The sequence below is a fragment of the Zygosaccharomyces rouxii genome, assembly GCF_000026365.1.
Source record: "Zygosaccharomyces rouxii strain CBS732 chromosome G complete sequence".
Taxonomy (NCBI): Eukaryota; Fungi; Ascomycota; class Saccharomycetes; order Saccharomycetales; family Saccharomycetaceae; genus Zygosaccharomyces; species Zygosaccharomyces rouxii.
In genome coordinates this window covers 1,134,248-1,152,914 of record NC_012996.1, presented here as the reverse complement: position 1 = coordinate 1,152,914, position 18,667 = coordinate 1,134,248, and the positions used below count along the sequence as shown (strand labels likewise).

The 18,667-nt window shown below is 39.0% G+C and overlaps 7 protein-coding genes and 2 non-coding genes across 9 annotated transcripts, besides 1 other annotated feature; 6 read left to right on the top strand and 3 right to left on the bottom strand.

The window, feature by feature from the left end:
* Positions 1 to 129: part of a long terminal repeat that runs on past the window's edge.
* Positions 130 to 189: 60 nt separating this feature from the next.
* On the top strand, positions 190 to 263 carry ZYRO0G14410r. Its single transcript has one exon. It is a non-coding gene; the product is annotated as a tRNA-Asn (tRNA).
* Positions 264 to 988: 725 nt separating this feature from the next.
* RNR2 (ribonucleotide-diphosphate reductase subunit RNR2) lies at positions 989 to 2,227 on the top strand (the record flags this gene model as incomplete). Its single annotated transcript, XM_002498562.1, has 1 exon — positions 989 to 2,227. The coding sequence occupies one exon, from the start codon at positions 989 to 991 to the stop codon at positions 2,225 to 2,227; it is 1,239 nt and encodes a 412-aa protein (XP_002498607.1).
* A 163-nt stretch (positions 2,228 to 2,390) lies between these two features.
* Positions 2,391 to 2,464, bottom strand: ZYRO0G14366r. Its single transcript has one exon. It is a non-coding gene; the product is annotated as a tRNA-Asn (tRNA).
* A 664-nt stretch (positions 2,465 to 3,128) lies between these two features.
* On the top strand, positions 3,129 to 4,547 carry RIT1 (tRNA A64-2'-O-ribosylphosphate transferase; the record flags this gene model as incomplete). Its single annotated transcript, XM_002498561.1, has 1 exon — positions 3,129 to 4,547. The coding sequence occupies one exon, from the start codon at positions 3,129 to 3,131 to the stop codon at positions 4,545 to 4,547; it is 1,419 nt and encodes a 472-aa protein (XP_002498606.1).
* Positions 4,548 to 4,688: 141 nt separating this feature from the next.
* Positions 4,689 to 6,341, top strand: AEP2 (Aep2p; the record flags this gene model as incomplete). The annotated part of the gene is made up of 1 exon (XM_002498560.1): positions 4,689 to 6,341. The coding sequence occupies one exon, from the start codon at positions 4,689 to 4,691 to the stop codon at positions 6,339 to 6,341; it is 1,653 nt and encodes a 550-aa protein (XP_002498605.1).
* A 22-nt stretch (positions 6,342 to 6,363) lies between these two features.
* On the bottom strand, positions 6,364 to 7,206 carry GPI12 (N-acetylglucosaminylphosphatidylinositol deacetylase; the record flags this gene model as incomplete). The annotated part of the gene is made up of 1 exon (XM_002498559.1): positions 6,364 to 7,206. One exon carries the CDS (start codon positions 7,204 to 7,206, stop codon positions 6,364 to 6,366), a length of 843 nt encoding a protein of 280 aa, XP_002498604.1.
* Positions 7,207 to 7,865: 659 nt separating this feature from the next.
* CAT8 (DNA-binding transcription factor CAT8) lies at positions 7,866 to 11,618 on the top strand (the record flags this gene model as incomplete). Its single annotated transcript, XM_002498558.1, has 1 exon — positions 7,866 to 11,618. The coding sequence occupies one exon, from the start codon at positions 7,866 to 7,868 to the stop codon at positions 11,616 to 11,618; it is 3,753 nt and encodes a 1,250-aa protein (XP_002498603.1).
* An 889-nt stretch (positions 11,619 to 12,507) lies between these two features.
* Positions 12,508 to 16,287, top strand: NAB6 (Nab6p; the record flags this gene model as incomplete). The annotated part of the gene is made up of 1 exon (XM_002498557.1): positions 12,508 to 16,287. One exon carries the CDS (start codon positions 12,508 to 12,510, stop codon positions 16,285 to 16,287), a length of 3,780 nt encoding a protein of 1,259 aa, XP_002498602.1.
* Positions 16,288 to 16,830: 543 nt separating this feature from the next.
* On the bottom strand, positions 16,831 to 18,360 carry VAN1 (Van1p; the record flags this gene model as incomplete). The annotated part of the gene is made up of 1 exon (XM_002498556.1): positions 16,831 to 18,360. One exon carries the CDS (start codon positions 18,358 to 18,360, stop codon positions 16,831 to 16,833), a length of 1,530 nt encoding a protein of 509 aa, XP_002498601.1.
* Positions 18,361 to 18,667: the final 307 nt, after the last annotated feature.

The following is an 18,667-nucleotide window of genomic DNA, read 5'->3' as shown; positions in this document are numbered from 1 at the left end:
GTCCTAGATCCAAGCAAGATCTGAGATGTAGCATAACGGAAGAGTCTTAAAAGATAGATAATCAAGTATTAGGGATCTAGTTTAAATCATATTCTATTCTTATAAGTAATTGGACCGTGGATCATTACACTTTTTTACTTTCTCTTGTTCTAGTTACCTGATAAACGTCAACGATGCAAGGATTTGCGAGACTCCGTGGCCAAGCTGGTTAAGGCGTGCGACTGTTAATCGCAAGAGCGTGAGTTCGATCCTCACCGGGGTCGCATTAATCCTTCAAAATATTTTTTTATCCTTGGATAAAAGTTTATCCTTATCCATTTCTCGTATAAGTTACGCGTGAGAGAATTTTTGCTATTTCACGCGTCCGTGACGCGTTAATTTAAAAAATCGCGTAAAGCATGCTTAATTCCTCCTACGGGAATAATTTAATGGCAAGAGAGGATCATCGAAAAATCCGTTTTTTTCGAAAAAGGGCGATGAAGCGAAGAGCCTACATGACATACTAAGAGCTCTTATAAGAACAATTGTTACCATTAAACCCAAACTACAGTAAACTTATCCTTGATTAATAATGTTTAGCAAGTAGTGAGAATGCATGATGCTTCTATGTGCTCATACTACCTTCTTGTGCAGTAGCAAGATTATTCTAGATGTTACGTCTCGTTAGGGATCAGTCTATTCTTGACCCATACCAACTTCCACTGCTGTTATACTAGGGTTTGTTTTTTTTTTTCGTTTTTTTCTTTTGCCTTTTGCCTTTTGGGCAAGGGAGATAATCAGAGAAAAGTTAATATATAAAGACATCTCTTGTGAGAGGTATTAAAGGTCGCTTCTCCCCCTTAGAAAATTCTTTTTAACTTAGGGTTATCTCATTGCAATTCATCGTAAATCGCTCATCAATTGACATTGGATCAAAGTAACTTCTTCTTATCCAATAGTTGACATCACTCATACGCATAGACATATACATATACTATAACGTAAAGCAATGTCTAAGGAAACACCATCTAAGGGGGCAGCTAATGCATTGTCAGATCTAGAATTGAAAGATCCAAAGAATCTAAAGAACTCTTTAGAGACAGTCTCTGAGGAACCACAGAAGGATAAGGACCAGAATGAAGAGGGTAAGAGTGGTGCGAATAAAGAGGAAGCAGCCTTACAAGGTAGACTTTCAAAGGCAGCTGAAGAACATCAGAAATTTTTAAAATCACATCAAGTGCAGCGTCATAATTTGAAGGAAATGGAAAAGGATGAACCATTACTTGTGGAAAATAAACGTAGATTTGTTCTTTTCCCCATTAAATATCATGAAATTTGGCAAGCTTACAAGAGAGCAGAAGCATCATTTTGGACAGCTGAAGAAATCGATTTATCGAAGGATTTGGATGATTGGAATAATAAGATGAGTGAAGGTGAAAGATATTTCATTTCAAGAGTCCTAGCGTTCTTTGCAGCATCCGATGGTATTGTTAATGAGAATTTGGTGGAGAATTTCTCTGCTGAGGTCCAAATACCGGAGGCTAAGTGCTTCTACGGGTTCCAGATTATGATGGAAAATATCCATTCTGAAACTTATTCGCTATTGATTGATACCTACAGTAGAGATACCGAGGAAAGTGAATTTTTATTTAATGCAATTGAAAACATTCCACCAATCAAGGAAAAGGCAGAATGGGCAATTAGGTGGATTCAAGACGATACTGCCCTTTATGCTGAAAGATTAGTGGCCTTTGCCGCAGTGGAAGGTGTTTTCTTCTCGGGATCATTTGCTGCCATCTTTTGGTTGAAGAAGAAGGGTCTAATGCCAGGTTTAACTTTCTCTAATGAATTGATCTGTAGAGACGAAGGTTTGCACACAGATTTTGCTTGTCTATTATTCGCCCATTTGAAGAACAGACCAAGTCCAGACATTGTGGAAAGAATCATTACTGAAGCTGTATCAATTGAGAAGAGATACTTTGAAGATGCTCTCCCCGTGGCTCTGCTGGGCATGAACGCCGCGCTAATGAATCAATACGTCGAGTTTGTTGCTGACAGACTTCTGGTGGCTCTTGGTAATGAGAAATACTATAACGTGACAAACCCATTCGACTTTATGGAGAACATCTCTCTAGCCGGTAAGACTAATTTCTTTGAGAAAAGAGTTTCTGATTATCAGAAGGCTGGTGTCATGTCAAAGACCACTGAACCTCAAGGTGATACCTTCAAATTTGATGAGGATTTCTGATTTCTTTTTGTAAAAAATAAATGTATACGTGATAGTGATTTTAAAGGTTTATTTAATAAGATTATAGAAGAAAGCATTGATTTATTAGTTAGTGACTATGCTGTGGCTTGAGTGAATCGTAATAAAAAAAAATTGTTCCCAAGATAAAAGTGAAAAAGTTAAGCGACCCCGGTGAGGATCGAACTCACGCTCTTGCGATTAACAGTCGCACGCCTTAACCAGCTTGGCCACGGAGTCTACTGGAACTTGAAGTCCTCCACAAAACATTACAGAGGACATGATACTGGATAGCCATGTGAGCTACTAGTGTTTTATCTTCCGCTAGACGCCGAAGCTGTTGAAGCTAGTTCGAATTCATGAAAAGAGCTTGGTAACCTTTAAAAGAGTCAGCCCTTTAATAAAGCCTAATGTATGGATGATTGTTATGTTGAACACCTCTAGTATTATTTCATGTTTTGTTACCACTTTATAACTGTTTGTAGTACAAGCTCCGTAAGACAAATTTTAGACCGGTCTGGATAAAGCACCACCTAGGGACGGAAAGAATCTTCAAAACAACGAAACACAGGTAAGCTCAAAAATCCAACGTCCAAACTATCCGCCTGATTCACCTACAAACTCTTGTAAACGCGAATAGATTGTACCAGTAATCACTCTTATCTTTATAACCTTTAGGTGGCGAGTACGATCACCATCAAGACTACAAAAGAATAACGATCTACGTCTTGCAAGAAACTCTTTTGGAGGTTATCAATGGGATCAATCTTAAGCTACCCTAATCAATGAGTCTTTGTTGCCACAAGTTTTCTCTGCAGTGTAGCTCGCTAAATCATTTATTGGCGATGAGCCTTTGAAAATTTATCAACACTATCGAAGGCAGTCCATCAAGAGTCCAAATACGATGGATCCAGACCTTGCATTCTCACTTAATCAGATCAATAGAGACATTAAAAAGGAGTACACCTCATTAAGGAATCGTATACAAAGTATTTTGTTCGATAATGCATTTATAGCTCAAAGAGTCATACCAAGATTCCCAAATTACCCGCTAATCCCCAATGAAAGATGTGGACTTTGGTATTGTGATCCTAAGGATTTCGATCAAACGAGTTATTTTAAAAGTACAGATGGACATACTAATCAATGGGATTTCAGTACGAGAAGGCTTAACTTGCATCTATTACCAATTTTACAAGAGAAGAATGGAATTATCATCGTAGATAGTACTAGAAGGGGTAAACTAATGCCAGATGCACTAAGTAAGACGATACCGATTTGGTGTGCAGTTTTAAATTCCCTCATGCAACCTGATAAATCTGAAGTGTTGTTTACGCCGCCCAAGTGTGTATCTCAATCCGAACATGATAGCATCAAGACTCGCATCCCATCGTTAGTAGACAGGCTCGAGAAGTTGGACATTTTGGATGCTCAAGATTTGCGAAATAAGTTTCAGGGCAAAATCTTGAGGCCATTTTGGGTATACCCTGGATCTGATATGCTTAGATCATCAACCGATCCATTCACTGGAGAAATTATCGAAATTCAATGGGAACCTGGCCCCAATGAACAAATCATCCCAATAATCTTATGTACAGCAAGCTATAGAGCGCAAGATGGTGTTGACAAAAGACACGGCTTCACCTACGTGCAAGGTGCCGCCGACGACCACGAATTGTGGTCGTGTGGATTGGATCCAAAGCTGCTTTGGAATAACTGGCATTACTTCCACGATCTCGACCGTAATGATAAGGAATTGGAAAGTCATGTTAAAACGTTAATCGAACTTGCAGAAACCACCGATCATAGAAATCATCTAGCAGACATTGTAGAAATGGATCCCATTACCAAAGAACTGTCACTGGGAAAGTTAAAGGACCACACAGCGATAACACCAAATATAGCTCGAGAACTTGATTCGCAATTTTCTCTGGTCATAATATTAAGCCAATCTGTTACGCTTTCCAAACCGTTTGATTTCATTAAAACCTATAATCTACAGAGTGGATCTAAACGGAGTTCAAAAGACCTCAGAGCAGCCCTGATAGAAATTGACCATATAGTCTCTGCACATCTAAACAAAGACGTCGTCAAGCGAAAACCTATCATGGTTTGCTGCAATTCTGGTACTGACATATCGGTTGGAGTCATACTGATGATCCTGTGCAAGTACTACTCACAAGACTGGTTACTGGGAAAACCTGACTCGGTAAACAAGTTCGTGATAAGACGTCATTTGGTACAGATAATTAACAAGATTAAGCGACGCAACGTGAACCCATCCAGGGCCACATTGAATAGTATTAATAGTTTTCTAATGTAATTGGTTTTGTTCACTATCCCGAAAAAGGTTCACATAATTTTTCACCTCGGCGAACTTCAGAAAGAATTGAAAAAAAAAGTTTAAAGTTGAAGGAATATACCTGTAGTGATTATTCTAATATCATTGAACATCAGTATACTGATGTTAAGAACCGCTTGTAGTCGATCTCATGTGTTCAAAGCATTTAGCAGCTCGCTAATGCTCGAACATGCTCTGGCGGCTGCTAATTCGTCTGGTGCCGCAGCTCCAACGAACGCCGCCAGTACTGGTAATAGTCATGATTCTACCTTGAAGTCTGAATTACCACTGCGAACTTTGAATGATGAGCTGCATAATGCCGAGAGGAAATACATCAAGCCCTTGACGAATGCTCCGGAATGGTCTTCCACTCGTACGGGCCCAAATAGTAAGATACGTGAGTATTTGAAAAATGGTCAATACACCAAACTTTTAATTAGATTATCAGTGGACAACCATTTGAACAATGAATACATTTCAGGCCTTTTTACCACTGGTGGTCTCACAAAGTCAGAATATTCACTTTTCATCAATAAATTACTTTCAGAGGAGGAATTAGATGTTAAACTCTCAAATGTAATTCCTGATACCCCTCATACCGAATTGATATACAAATTGTACGAATTTTACTGTGACCACATAGTGGATCAACATAATCTTACGCCATTGCAACTTTACGATTTAAACCTTTTCCTCAAGACTTTCATTGCAGAAGCCCAACTATCAAAGGCACATAACGTTTTAGATTTTATTCTCCTGAGAAGACCATTAAATGACCTTTTAGCCAACACTGATGTGGAAATTCTAATACAATTCTTACGATTAAAGTGTGGTGCCCTTTCCAAATTTTGGAAGATTCAACCAGCATCTCAGAGAAATTCCACGGCTATCACATTAGGTGAAAAGGCATCTGATTGTCATTTAGCCAAAAGCTATAAATTTCAAAACGAAAAAGTTCTCTTACAAATCATCAATTCTGTTCTAGGTGAGCATAATTGGAAAAATAGACGTTCACCTAAATTGGATGCGGCCATCATTTACTCTCTTGGTTATTTGGGACAGACAGATTTGATTGAGAAATATGTGAATCGCACATGGTCCCCATCCAAAGATGAGGGAGTCAAAACGAACCCAAATTCTGACTTACTGGTAGCCGTCTTGACATCGTATTGTGTCAAGGAGGGGAATATGAGAAAGGGATTAGAAGTACTCGATAGGTTCATAAGAGATTATCCTGAGGTAGAATTGGATCCTTTGTTTTGGCGTAGATTACTTCAATTGAGTTCACTACTTTGGGATAAGAAAAGAGATCGTAAGGCTACTTTAAGCCATGGATGTTGGACTATTATGAAACAATGGCATGCACAGAGACAGAGAAAAATTCCATATGATTATGGTATTATGAAAGAACTCTATCCAATATTTGTAAGGACGAAGAATAAAAACGGTGCATTAGAAGTAATAACCAAAAGTTTTTTTGGTGCATTTATCCAACCGGAATTTACCATTCGTCCCAACGAATTGTCCTTGTTGTGCAAATATCAAAGATTCATCCTGAAGATGATTGCGTTAAAAGGCAATTATCATAAAGGTTTTGAATTTTGTCAAGAGTGGAGTTTTAGTTCCACGAATAAATTTGAATTACAGAGTTACTTTATGAAATGGCGTGGCATTCATGAACAGAGACGTACATCACAATCCAAACAAAAAGCGGCATTACAAGAGAAGTATGATGAGATGGAGGAAGATGATATGCTATTGGGGAGGCTCTGGTGAAGACTAAATATCTTGTATGTAATTACTTATTGACCACTTTAAGATCGTTAACGAACACAAATCTCGAGAACGTCCACCAACCGTAGCGGAACCAAACCATTTGCGATTTATGTGAATGAAGCATAGAGGCAAATGAAAGGATGTAGCTTGAGTAATCGCTCATCAACGTAATCTCAGTGGCAGGCTTGTTCTCATTATAACTCGATGTAGGCAAAACACGATGCAAGAACCAATCTCTGGTCAATTTCCAAATTTCCCAGAAGAATGCACTGTATTTGAGTACAATGTTATCACCATAACTATCCAGGTAGAGAGCTGCTTTTACATTGGATTCATCCTGTACAAGGTTTGAAACGGCTTCATGACATGCAATGTGGTTGACGTGCTTGGAAACTCCTTTATCATCAAACGTTAACAGTACACTTGATCTTCTACCCTGGAGAACTGAATCCTTGATGGTTGACTGAACACTTTCCTGATCCCAGGTTTCTTCATGTCCATCAGGATAGTCATGCTGTTGCAATTGGTACTGACGTTTACTATTAGCTAGCAGCAGATTCACAGATTCCTTTAATTCTTGAACCCTAGTATCACCTAATTCATCAGCGCCACCTTTAGAAAGACATACAACATTAAACTCTACATTGGGAGGTAACCTAGAGTCCAATTCTAGTATAGTGGGTGCAAAAAACATAACCTCATCATCAGGATGTGCTACTACCAACGACAAGGAATCAATCTCGTCTAAGAACTTTAAATTATCGTTGAATACAGACCCATTACGAGACTTAATCCTGACACTGAACGCAATGAATAGAACCCACAGTAGGAAATACACCTTGGGAAACTTTATGGCCACCACCATACTGCTGTAAATTGCCCTCGAGAATCAACCACTTGCACTATGGTGAGCACGGCTACAATAGTTAAGAGTGATGAATTAGGGTTAGCATCGGAGCATCAAAGGGACTCGTAGTTATATACGGCTCGAGCCTCTACGGGTATATACGATCTTCAAGACATACAGTAGATCAATTGCAAACTCTCTGAGATGAATCAACTGCCCATCTTCTACTATTCCAAGCCTGCAATGCCTATATCCAATAGTTTTCAAGAGTGTTGAAATTTTTCTCTGCGAATCATATCCCGCGAATACTAAACTACACAACCCCGAATAGAAGATCTTCGAGGAGGAACCTGCAGAAAGCGAAATGTCTATGGGCATGAGAATTCCAAGGGCTACAGTCTGCATCAATCTTATGTTTTGACTCTCTTTGCCAGACATCCTCTCTTATGCCCTTCTTGTCCTTGCGCGTGCCGTCCCCTTTCCTTAGTTGATCTTGACAAAGTTGGCTAACTAGCCAAGGTTGTTGAGTCAAGTACTCACAACATTATAGTCACGATTTTTGGTTGATTTTAATATCGAAGTAAAGAGCAATAGAGGAGGCAGCAGAGCCTTTAGAAGAAATTTACAAATAAGAATAGAGCTGAATAAGTCTGAGATATAGTTATTATTATTCAAGTATGAAGGATGATGCAGATACTCGAGAGAGTAATGGAAGCACTAGAGTTCCAACTACGGGCGCGATGCAGGGACCTCGTTATATAAGGACATTAGGCTCACAGTCGCTAGGAGGTTTGGCAGGTAGCAATAGTAGCAGGAGTTCAACTTCTCCACCATACGAACAAGATGATGATTCAAAAGAGTCATCATCAGTACCACAGTCGGCCTCAATGACGGGCTCATCATCACAAAATGCACAAAGGGAAGGTGGTGGTAATGGAAGTATAGCATCACCAGCAGGTTCTCAAAATTTAAGAGTTGCACAGGCCTGTGATAGATGTCGTTCCAAAAAAACGAGATGTGACGGTAAAAGACCTCAATGTTCACAGTGTGCCGCTGTAGGATTTGAGTGTAAGATAAGCGATCGTCTATCCAGAAGAGCTTTTCCCAGAGGCTACACCGAAACTCTGGAAGAAAGAGTCAGAGAACTAGAAGCCGAAAACAGAAGACTAGTTGCCTTATGTGATATCAAGGAACAACAGATTCACCTTTTCTCCCAGCAACACTCTCCAGGCGGTAGACGTAAAGACGATGAAAGGATGTTAAGAGAATTGCAATCGGCCAATGGTGGATCTTTGAACATTTCCTCCACTAATCTTTATTTACTCAATACAGGCTCGCATCAGAGACAAGGACCACAGGGACCACAACAACAAGAACAATTAACACAACAGAAGAGACAACCTCACGTTTGTGATGGACTATGTTGTGCTGGTAAATTACATGTAAAGCCAGTATCAACCAATTTAAACGACCCAACATCCGTTTCCTTTGAACAGAGTGAAGCTCCTGGTTTACCGGCTGTACAGGCTCTAACCTCAGTTGCGACCCGGGAACAGAGCAACCAGTTAGCCACATTGGTTGCATTATCTGTACCTCGATCCACAGAGGAGATTCTTTTCATTCCTCAACTATTAGCGAGAATTCGTCAAATATATGGTTTTACTTCCAAACAATGTCTCTATACCGTTTCACTATTATCTTCATTGAAATCGAGCTTACCAGAACCTCATTTGGTGAAACATGAGCCCTTGGAAACTCTAGCATCAACAAATTTATGGGAGATGGACGATTTAGAACAATTTTTTGCGGAAATCTTCAAGTTTAAGTTAGAATCTAAATCGCCTTCCTCTTACAAGGGCGGTGCTCAATTAAACCTTTCAGAAATTGAAGAATTGATATCTATTTTCTTCGAACACTCGTCAATCCATATTCCCATTTTGGTAAAAGATGAATTTTACCACTATTTCAATCAATTTAAAGAGAACGTATTACAAAATTTAGAATTTTTGAAAACGCCCCTACAGGGTCCTGCCTTAACCGCCAGGCGCGGCAAGATTATCAGTTACAAAATCTTTGGATGTATTATTTTAATGTTATGTCAATTGGGGTTATTATCAAAGATTAAAGCGGAAAATTTGGGAGCCACCAGCAAACACCATAGGCTGGCTTCTTATTACCACAAAGCAATTTCATTGGTATACATGAACCCATATTTTGGCGTCTTGTCAACTTCTTTACAATCCTTACAGTTTTTGTCACTGGTTCTATTCTATTTCCTCAACATTGGTAATGTTTCTGCGATTTATGAATTAAGAGGTAGGGTGGTATCCATGGCTCAACAACTTCGTTTACACCGTTGTCCTAGTGCTGTTCTTGGTGGCGCTGGATCCACCATGAATAAAAGGGAGCAAGGTGATCGCCGTGTTTTATTCTGGGGGATCTACTACTTGGATGTATTTTCTGCATTACAATTGGGCGTACCTCGTTTGATAAAGGATTTTGAAATTGAATGTGCCTTACCTGTAGCAGACAATGACGACAGGACTGTTAACTTAGCGGGACAACAGATAAGACTAGAAGGTCAGGTTACAAACTACTCATTAGCCATAATAAGATTTTCTAAAGTCCTGGGTAATATATTGGACAGTATCTTTAAAAGAGGTATGACAGAATCTATCACGAAGCAAGTATCTTTGATTCATGAAAATGCATTAGATAATTGGAGACATGGTTTACCAAAGGAGTTGATATTCGAACTGGATGTAAATGGTACCATTAACATCGATGAATTTAACAGACTAAAGCAAATGAATGTCACTGTAGAACGTTCAGAAAACATGACTCTTTTGGTAATGTACTTTTTAGCCAAATGTATGATTCATTTACCAGTGGTAGCCACTAGGCCATTGCCCACGAACGATTCCAATGACACTGGCGAAACTTCTAATGCTACCTCCAACGGCAATAATGTACGTGCTAGAGATCCTTCCACGGAAAGGAATCAGGCGGCCGCCGACAGATCTTCCTCATCTTATGTGCTTTTACAACAAGCCACTAATACAATGTTAAACGTTCTAGAATCACTAAAGACACTTTTCTTACCGTTACCACTCAACATTTCACGTACCAAGGCTCGTTTCGCATTGTTAAGCGCTAGAGGCTCTTTAGAATACACTAAGGGTGGTGCACTTTTCCTTGATAACAAATCGTTATTACTGGACGTGATAAAGGATCTAGAAGAAGATAGAAAATTGGATTTACCAGGTGTCATCTCTTGGAACAGTTTGAAATTACTCGATATGAGTATTAATCTGTTATTACAGCCGCCCAACACTGAGGTCGGAAAGTTGGACAGATTGTTGAAGAAGAAATTGAACTACTACAATAGACTCATGGGTAGGCCGACGGTCAAGCAAGAACCGGCTTCAAAAGGTCACGATCTGACTCCTGCAAGCTCCAAAGATGAGGAGGATACACCTGCAGCTAAGAGGATTAAAATAGAAGAGACTTCGATTCCATTAGCAGTGCCACAACAACAGCAACACATGCAAGCACCAGCGCCAGTGATGGTGCAGGAAAAACAACAACCCCAACCCCAACCTCAACCTCAACCTCAACCTCAACCTCAACTTCAGCCTCAACCTCAGCAGTTACAACTCCCTCAAACGGCTTTTGCAGAGGCTTTACAATTAGATCCAGTGCTTAACAGTAACGTTTCATTCCAAAATGCTCCACCAACAACACTGTACGATGGACCTCACGACCAGCCACACCAGTACCAGCACCATGCACAGACTCAACCGCAGGATCCTCATCTAGATACAAGAAGTAGTGACAAATTACATGGTCTTTTTAAAGTACCTAGTACCGCGGATTTCCTGATGGATGATTCCGCTAATTCTCAATTAAACTTTTTACTGGGCACAACAGAACTAGGAGTTTTAGATCCCTCACAACCATCCTACACCAACAATCCGGGTTCCGGTAGCGCAATAGGCATCAACAATATGCCTTCAGGTCTTAATTTAAGCAATTTATTTGATCTAGAGGGATCTACAGACCAACCACCTACGAATACAAATGCAACTCAAGCTACTCAAGCCAATTCTGGCGGATTCAATTTTGCAGTAGATGCATCACTAGGTTTAGCACCGCTTTTAGCATGGACACCGGACCATAACGGTATTGTGCTTGATGTTGTGGAAGATGAAGAAGGCTCAAATTTACAGCAGGGACAACAGTCACAAGAACAAAATCAACAACAGCACCAGCTGGATCATAATCTGATGCAACCGCACATGGATATGGACGTAGATATCGATCAAGATCTCAGCATAAGAAGAAGACCCGACAGATCCAGAGGAAGGGGAAGACCCCGCAAACATGAAGAGAACCTGCATGATCTGTTCTGCTGGCAGAACTCTAAATAAAATGAAAACCACACAAACATCAATATAATACAAATTTTTCAAGTGCTGTGACTCTTGACACAAACCCAATGGATACACACAAAAGAAGCCGAGACGAATTTTGAGTCAGGCCGCACGTAATCATATTCTTTATTACCAGCACTAAACATAGTAACTGGATACCAAGAGAGAAAGAGGAAGAAGAGGAAGATCCCCAGACATTTCGAGGCGCGAGATCTCAGGCCTATGCACATGCACAAGAACAATTTGCAAGAAGTAAGGAAGTATCAAAAGGAAAGTTCGATTGCAACACGGACAACCAATCCCACTTGTCCCTGAACGCAATAAGATTTTAAATTTAAATTTAAATTTAAATTCAAACCACCAAAACTTTCGTAGTTTTTTACTTTAAAAATTACTTAGAGTCCCAAACAAGAAAGAGGCCCGAACGGATTAAAAAAGAACACAACAACAAGTAAAAGTAAAAAGACGTCTTATACTTCAAAGGCAAAGGAGATACGTGTTTCTTCTAAAAAAAACCCATTGGAGTCTGTCTTGTAAAGAGAACGTTTGAGTTTCAAATCCAAGTGTCAGGGTGCGCGTTTGAGGGAGTTAGAAAGAGTACCAAGCTGCAATTGATTAATTGATTCGGCGACTGATCTGGTTTAATTTTGAGTTTGATTTAAACCTTTGTACACAGCCTAGGATCTGGAAAGAAGGAGGAAAGAGGAACAAACAGGGCCAAACTTAGCAAAAGACAGGAAAAGAAAAACACACCCCACTACTATTACTACCGTTGGTTTTAATATTACATTCGGTTTTTATTACTGGCTTTGGTTTATAATTGGAAGAGAATTCGATCACTCCTTTGTTCCCCAACCAATTCAATCTTACTTTCAATTCGAGCTCGATGCAGCAACAGCAACGACAGAATCAGCAACATCAGGGACATTGGAACGCGCCTTATAGGTCAAGAGAGAGAATTCAAGAGCATCAGCATCAGCATCAGCATCAGTATCAGTACCAACAACAGCATCCTACGAGAGTTATGGCGAACTCTCCAATGGCATTCCCACCGGTTGGATCCTTACAAGCTCAGTATGCACCTCCTCAACCAGCTTATTATGCAGCGGCAGGACCACCATTGATGAATCCACCACCAACGCCGTTTGATACGGCTTACGGAATTACGTTACTTCCATCGCATCTGTTGATCGGATCTCCATTCGTATCTTCGCCAGATCTGTTTCAATCTCAGCAACAATCGCAACATCATCATCATCATCAAAATCATCAACATCAGATAGGGATGGTTAATTCCAATGCATCTCATCAATCTCTCAACCAACGTCATAGAAGATCTGCAAATCAAAGGAATAAGGGTAGTTATAATAATAACAGTGATACTAATATTAGCACTAATGGTCATTCAAGATTATCAGAAGCTTCTTATCCAGTACCACCGCCCTTGAAGAATCCCCCCGTGGTTGCTAGAAATCGTCATAGAAGAAGAGCTCAAAATGAACAAGCTGATAAAATGTTTAAAGAACCTTTTGTTGTTACATATAGAATGCTTCCGAAGGGTGATGATGAATATCGTACCAGATCCTTACTTTTTGAAAACGTTAATGGATCTGTAGATCTTTACTCCTTTGTGAGTAAATATTCCAGATATGGTCCTGTAGAATCCATTTACATGTTTAAGGATAGAAATGACAAGACAAAGCATAGCGTTCTACTAAGCTTCTTGTCACGTAAGATCTGTCTGGATTCCTACAATAGCGTTTTACAAAGATTAGCGGAATTCAAAACAGGTTTAAAGTCTAAATCTCTAACCGTTAGTTTTGTCTCACTAAAATATAGAAAACATGTGGATGAAAACGAAGTTGACCAAAATGATAATTCGTCATCAACACCAATGAATGAAACGGATGATACTGATGCTTCTAAGACACCAGTTGCTACTAGTAATGTTCAAGATGATGCCTATAATGTTACAGTTGTCGCATCTTTACAATACGATATCGTTAATAGAGGTGCAACCAGATCGGTGGCATTAGAACTAGATGGTGAATACGATAAGACCAAGTTGTTAGATCAAGAGTTAGACTTCTTATCTCCAGCCAATAATCAGAGATATGTCCTTGAATCTATCTATTTGATCAATGCAAAAGAACCCTTTAAACATTTCCCCAAAAATTATGCGATTTTAACATTTCTCAATATATCAATGGCTGTAGAAGTATTAGATTATGTGAGAAATAATGAGACAGCTAGATCAAAATTTCAAAAATGTTTTTTTGTGTCAGTATCATCATGTCCTCAAACTAGCTCTGATGGAGGTATCGTTACTACTAGTAATTCTATCACTCCAGTGGCTAGTGGTGGTAGTGCGGGAATCGCTACCAATGGAGATCTGGGAGGTTACACTAGTAAGAACGCTAGCCTCAGTAGTCTCAATTCAGTTGGATCTTACATTTCATTAGATCAAGAGATCGATTTCCTATCGTCTTCTTTAAAAGGTAGTCATACAATTACAGTGGCGGTTGATGAATATCCAAAGCCATTCTTCGCGGAATTTTCAGACCATCTCTCAAACGCTAGCGTTTTAGAGGCATCTGCACTTGACACTCAAATTTCATCGCCACATCCTCAAGAAGTTATTGTACCGTCTCAAGATTCACCACTTGTTGGGGGTGCCCCGCCTTTGGATGCTGTCCATCCTGCTGCTACGCCTGCATTATCTTCACAAGTCTTACCATTACAACCTCACATGGCCATGAATTCTGGAATTTATATGGAACCTTTTGGTCGTAGAAATAAAACCATGATTAAACCTATCACACAAAGTTTACAGAAACAATTTGCTACTTCTGCAGAAGTTGCCAATTCAATGGGTGGTGGTATTGGTAATAGAACTGTTTACATTGGTAATATTCATCCTCGTTCTAAACCTGAAGATATTTGTAATGTGGTTAGAGGTGGAATTTTGCAAAGTATCCGTTTCTTACAAGATAAACACATTTGTTTCGTTACCTTCATTGAAGCATCAACGGCAGTTCAATTCTATACAAATGCCTTTATTGATCCAATTGTCCTTCATGGTAACATGCTAAAAGTCGGTTGGGGTCATCATTCTGGACCATTGCCTAAATCCGTCTCTTTAGCGGTTACCGTTGGTGCCTCTAGAAATGTTTATGTGAGTTTGCCAGATTTTGCATTCAAGGACAAGTATATCAACGATCCTCAATATCAACGTTATAGTGACGAGTACAAATTACCTGCAGAAGAACAACTCCGTAATGATTTTAATCAATTTGGTGATATTGAGCAAATCAATTTTCTCAGTGATGGTCACTGTTGTTGGGTTAATTTTATGAACATTTCATCTGCTATAAAATTAGTGGAAGAAATCAAATACAATGATGGTGAAGCATTCCATAAATCATTCGATAATCGTTATAGAGGTCTCATCATCGGTTATGGTAAAGATCGTTGTGGAAATGTTAATAAGAATCTCATCTCTGGTAAAAATTCACGTTTTTATAAAAAAGTTAAAAAGCCTAGTTATAACATTCGTTTAAGCAGAATGGAGGAAGAGAGGAAAAAACATGAAGAAACTTTAAGATCGCAAAATCAAAATAACGATGAAAAAATGCTTCAATTTGGTTCGTTAGGAATTCATTTGGAGGGCAATGATAACAATAAAACCAGTTACGAGAGAAGTTTAAATGGCGAAGAAGAAGAAGAACAAGAAGAAGTAGAACCGAATGAGGCAGAAAAGGCAAATGGCGAGGGTGGAAGAGAAAAAGATGAAGACAATAATCAGGAGCCAATGAATCCAATTTCTAAAGATGGAAATAGTGAGAATCATGGCAGTGGTGAAAAGTATCAAGAAGAGGAAAAAGAGTTACTCAAATTGAGTAATAAGAGTCAAATTATAGATGGACTTGGAATTGCTGCTGTTGCTGGAAACGGCAAGGACATGGTTGCAAGTCAAGACCAAGATATTCTTGATAGAGCCCATGAAAGTGGTGATGAAGAATCTTTAGATTCTGGCGTGTCTTCCAACGTGGAATTAATTTTGCATTCACCTTTGGAAGGTGATTCTAATAATCAGAAGAAACATGAAAAAAACAATAAGCCCTTTAAATCAAAGAAACTTGAAAATGTTAGTGCTACTGGTACTGGAGATGTCAGTAATTACAATTCATCTTTAGGTGAAGGTGCTTCGGCGGTTTCTAATCCTTCTATAAGCATGAACCCACCAATTGCACCTTCCACAATTTCACGCAATTATTCTTTAATGATGAAGACACAAAATGGGCACCCTCATCCAAGGAGAGATTCATCTGACAGACAAAATCAACAACAGCAACAACAACAACAACAACAACAACAACAACAACAACAGCAACAGCAACAGCACCAACAACAACAGCAGCAACAACCCAATCCAAGTTCATCTCATAATAGTGGTGATCGTATGTCCTCACATGTTGGGAACTCTCGTGGTCAACAAGGCAAAGGACGCAATAAACGTCGCAATGCAAAGGCAATTCCTGGCTCAGATGTTATGGCGCAATATCTCGCACAGCTACAGCATTCCACCTTTATGTATGCCGCTAATATTTTGGGTGCAACTGCTGAAGGTGACGTTGATTATTACGAGGATAACACTGAGAATTGAATGAGGCATTGAATACACATTTTATATTTATAGAGGTTCAAGATAATAATAACAGTAACCTTTTTCAAATAAGAAAAGCCCAATTGACAAAGTATCTCGCCATCTTCATTCGCAAAACAAAACTTAAGTAATTTAGTTATTAAAAAATTTACAAACTGCATTTGTCGTTTCTTCCCGTTGAAGATAGAAAACATACGCCTTGGCGGCAATGTATTTGTATGTTGAAAAAAATTCAACAAGACTAATAAGACAAGTGACTGGAATATATGGATTCGTATAATTAAAACAGGAGAACGAAATGCAGGTTCCACAATAATAACCGTAATAAAAAATAAAAAAAAATAACATAATAGTAGGTTACACGGAAGAACGCGACAAAAAGATGCAACTCTCGATACCAAGGTCGAATTTAACTTTCAGATGTCCATAAAGTAACAAAAGGATTTTTTTTTTTTCATTTTTCATTTTTCAATTTTTATTTCTTATCTCATTTTTTTCTTCTATTCTGCTGTTGTAACAATGTGTCAATCAAAAGGTAATTCTTCATTCCCTTCTGCTTTCCCTTTCCTTATTGGCAATTTCCCTTAGATCATCATCGCTAGGCTCGTAGATATGCCATAATGTATAATGTGGCAGACCCCCAACTCTATATCCCATCTTCTTGGCCATCTTACCAAAACCTTCCGTTTCTGCATGATTTTCAAAAGTAAATGCTGGGAATTGAATACCACGTCTAAACAATTCCGCCTTTGCCAAGATGGAAACACCACCGACACCATCTAAGTCTAAAATCTCGTTAGGATCTTGTGTTGGGTCACGGATATAAGCCAGATGGACTCTATAAGTGGGATACTCAGCATAACCTTCCACAATAACGTCGTCTTCATCTAAAGTCTTCGCCAAATTAAGGGCCTCGCCAGATTCCATCCATGAATTCAAGTCGTATGGTTGTTCACCGTCCAAAAATTGTGGCAATGGTCTCCAAACGTTTGGCACAGCAACATCATAATCCTTTGACATTAAATCTTCAATAACAGACCCTGGACATAATTCAACGTCTGCATCTCTCCAGTAAACCCAGGAATGATAAGGTTTTAAAGCATTTGCAGTTAACCAATTTCTTGCTCTACCCATTAATTTTCTTCTAATACCCTGTACCTTGACTGCGTGTCTATCGCTGAAACCTTGACCAATCATTTGACCGAAATCCTTTTGAAAAACCTGCACTGATCTGAAAGGTTTATCGTAATTTTCATGGAATGGTGGACTAAATGATTCTTTCACGGTTTCCAAATAATCTGGATTCATATATTTCAAATATAACTTCTCCGTTCCTTTACTTGCTTGTTCAGCCTCTGCCGCAGCTTGATCCATATCCGCAAATACCTGTGAAAGCGTACCGCTTTGCAACTGACGTGAATAGGCAATCAAGGCATCTAAAGTTTTATCGTCTTCAGTACAATCACTAACCAAAAATGCTAAATCTATCAGTTCGTGTGGATAGGTCAAATTCATCAAATGTTTGAACATTAACGGTAATACTTTTTCAGCATCTCTCAACGGAACACATAACAAAACGTGTTCACCATTGGCTGCACCATTGGCAGATCCTCTGAACATACTTAGATCGTAACTTTCCACTGTGGATGACAATAGCATTTTTTGCTCTCTTTCGAAAACTTCACCATCTTGTGGGGTTAGCACATCATTACCAAATTGTGTGATTAGATAGTGTTGAACACCTCCGTCAAACTTTTCAATAACTTTGGGATCAATATCTTCAAAATCGTAATCGTAGTACGCATCTTCTTCCAAAACTTGTCCATCGTTACTTGAAGTATTACTGCCGACCGTTTTCATAACTTCTCTACCACCTCGAACAACACCTGAGAACGCTTTATATAGTATTAAAACCATAACGGTGATTATTACCCATGATACTATCTTTCTATTCTGCCAGCTTGATCTTTTACCCTTCGGGCTCAATTTAGAATGTGATGTAGGTAATTTATAACCATCATCATCATCATCAGCTTTCTTTAGCTTCTTCTTTAAACTCCAAAATGCTGCCATTGGTAAATAAAACGAATGGACGGGTATCTATATGTTGCTTTGCTAATCCTTTTGATAATTATTGAGTACTTCGTTTCTCTAGTGAATTTTCAATTGGATTCGCAGATATCTCCGCTAGATCTGAAATATACAGCGCAACTCACCCTATGTTATTTAACAACAAAGCCTAGTCTAAGAGGAGTGGATCCTTGACACGTATTTATTATTTGAACTTTTTACTTCCCTTGTTTTGGTAACAAGTTTATTTTTCTACGCTGCCGTTGACTTGAAATTTTTCGTGAAAATGGCTGGCCAAGATCACTTGAAC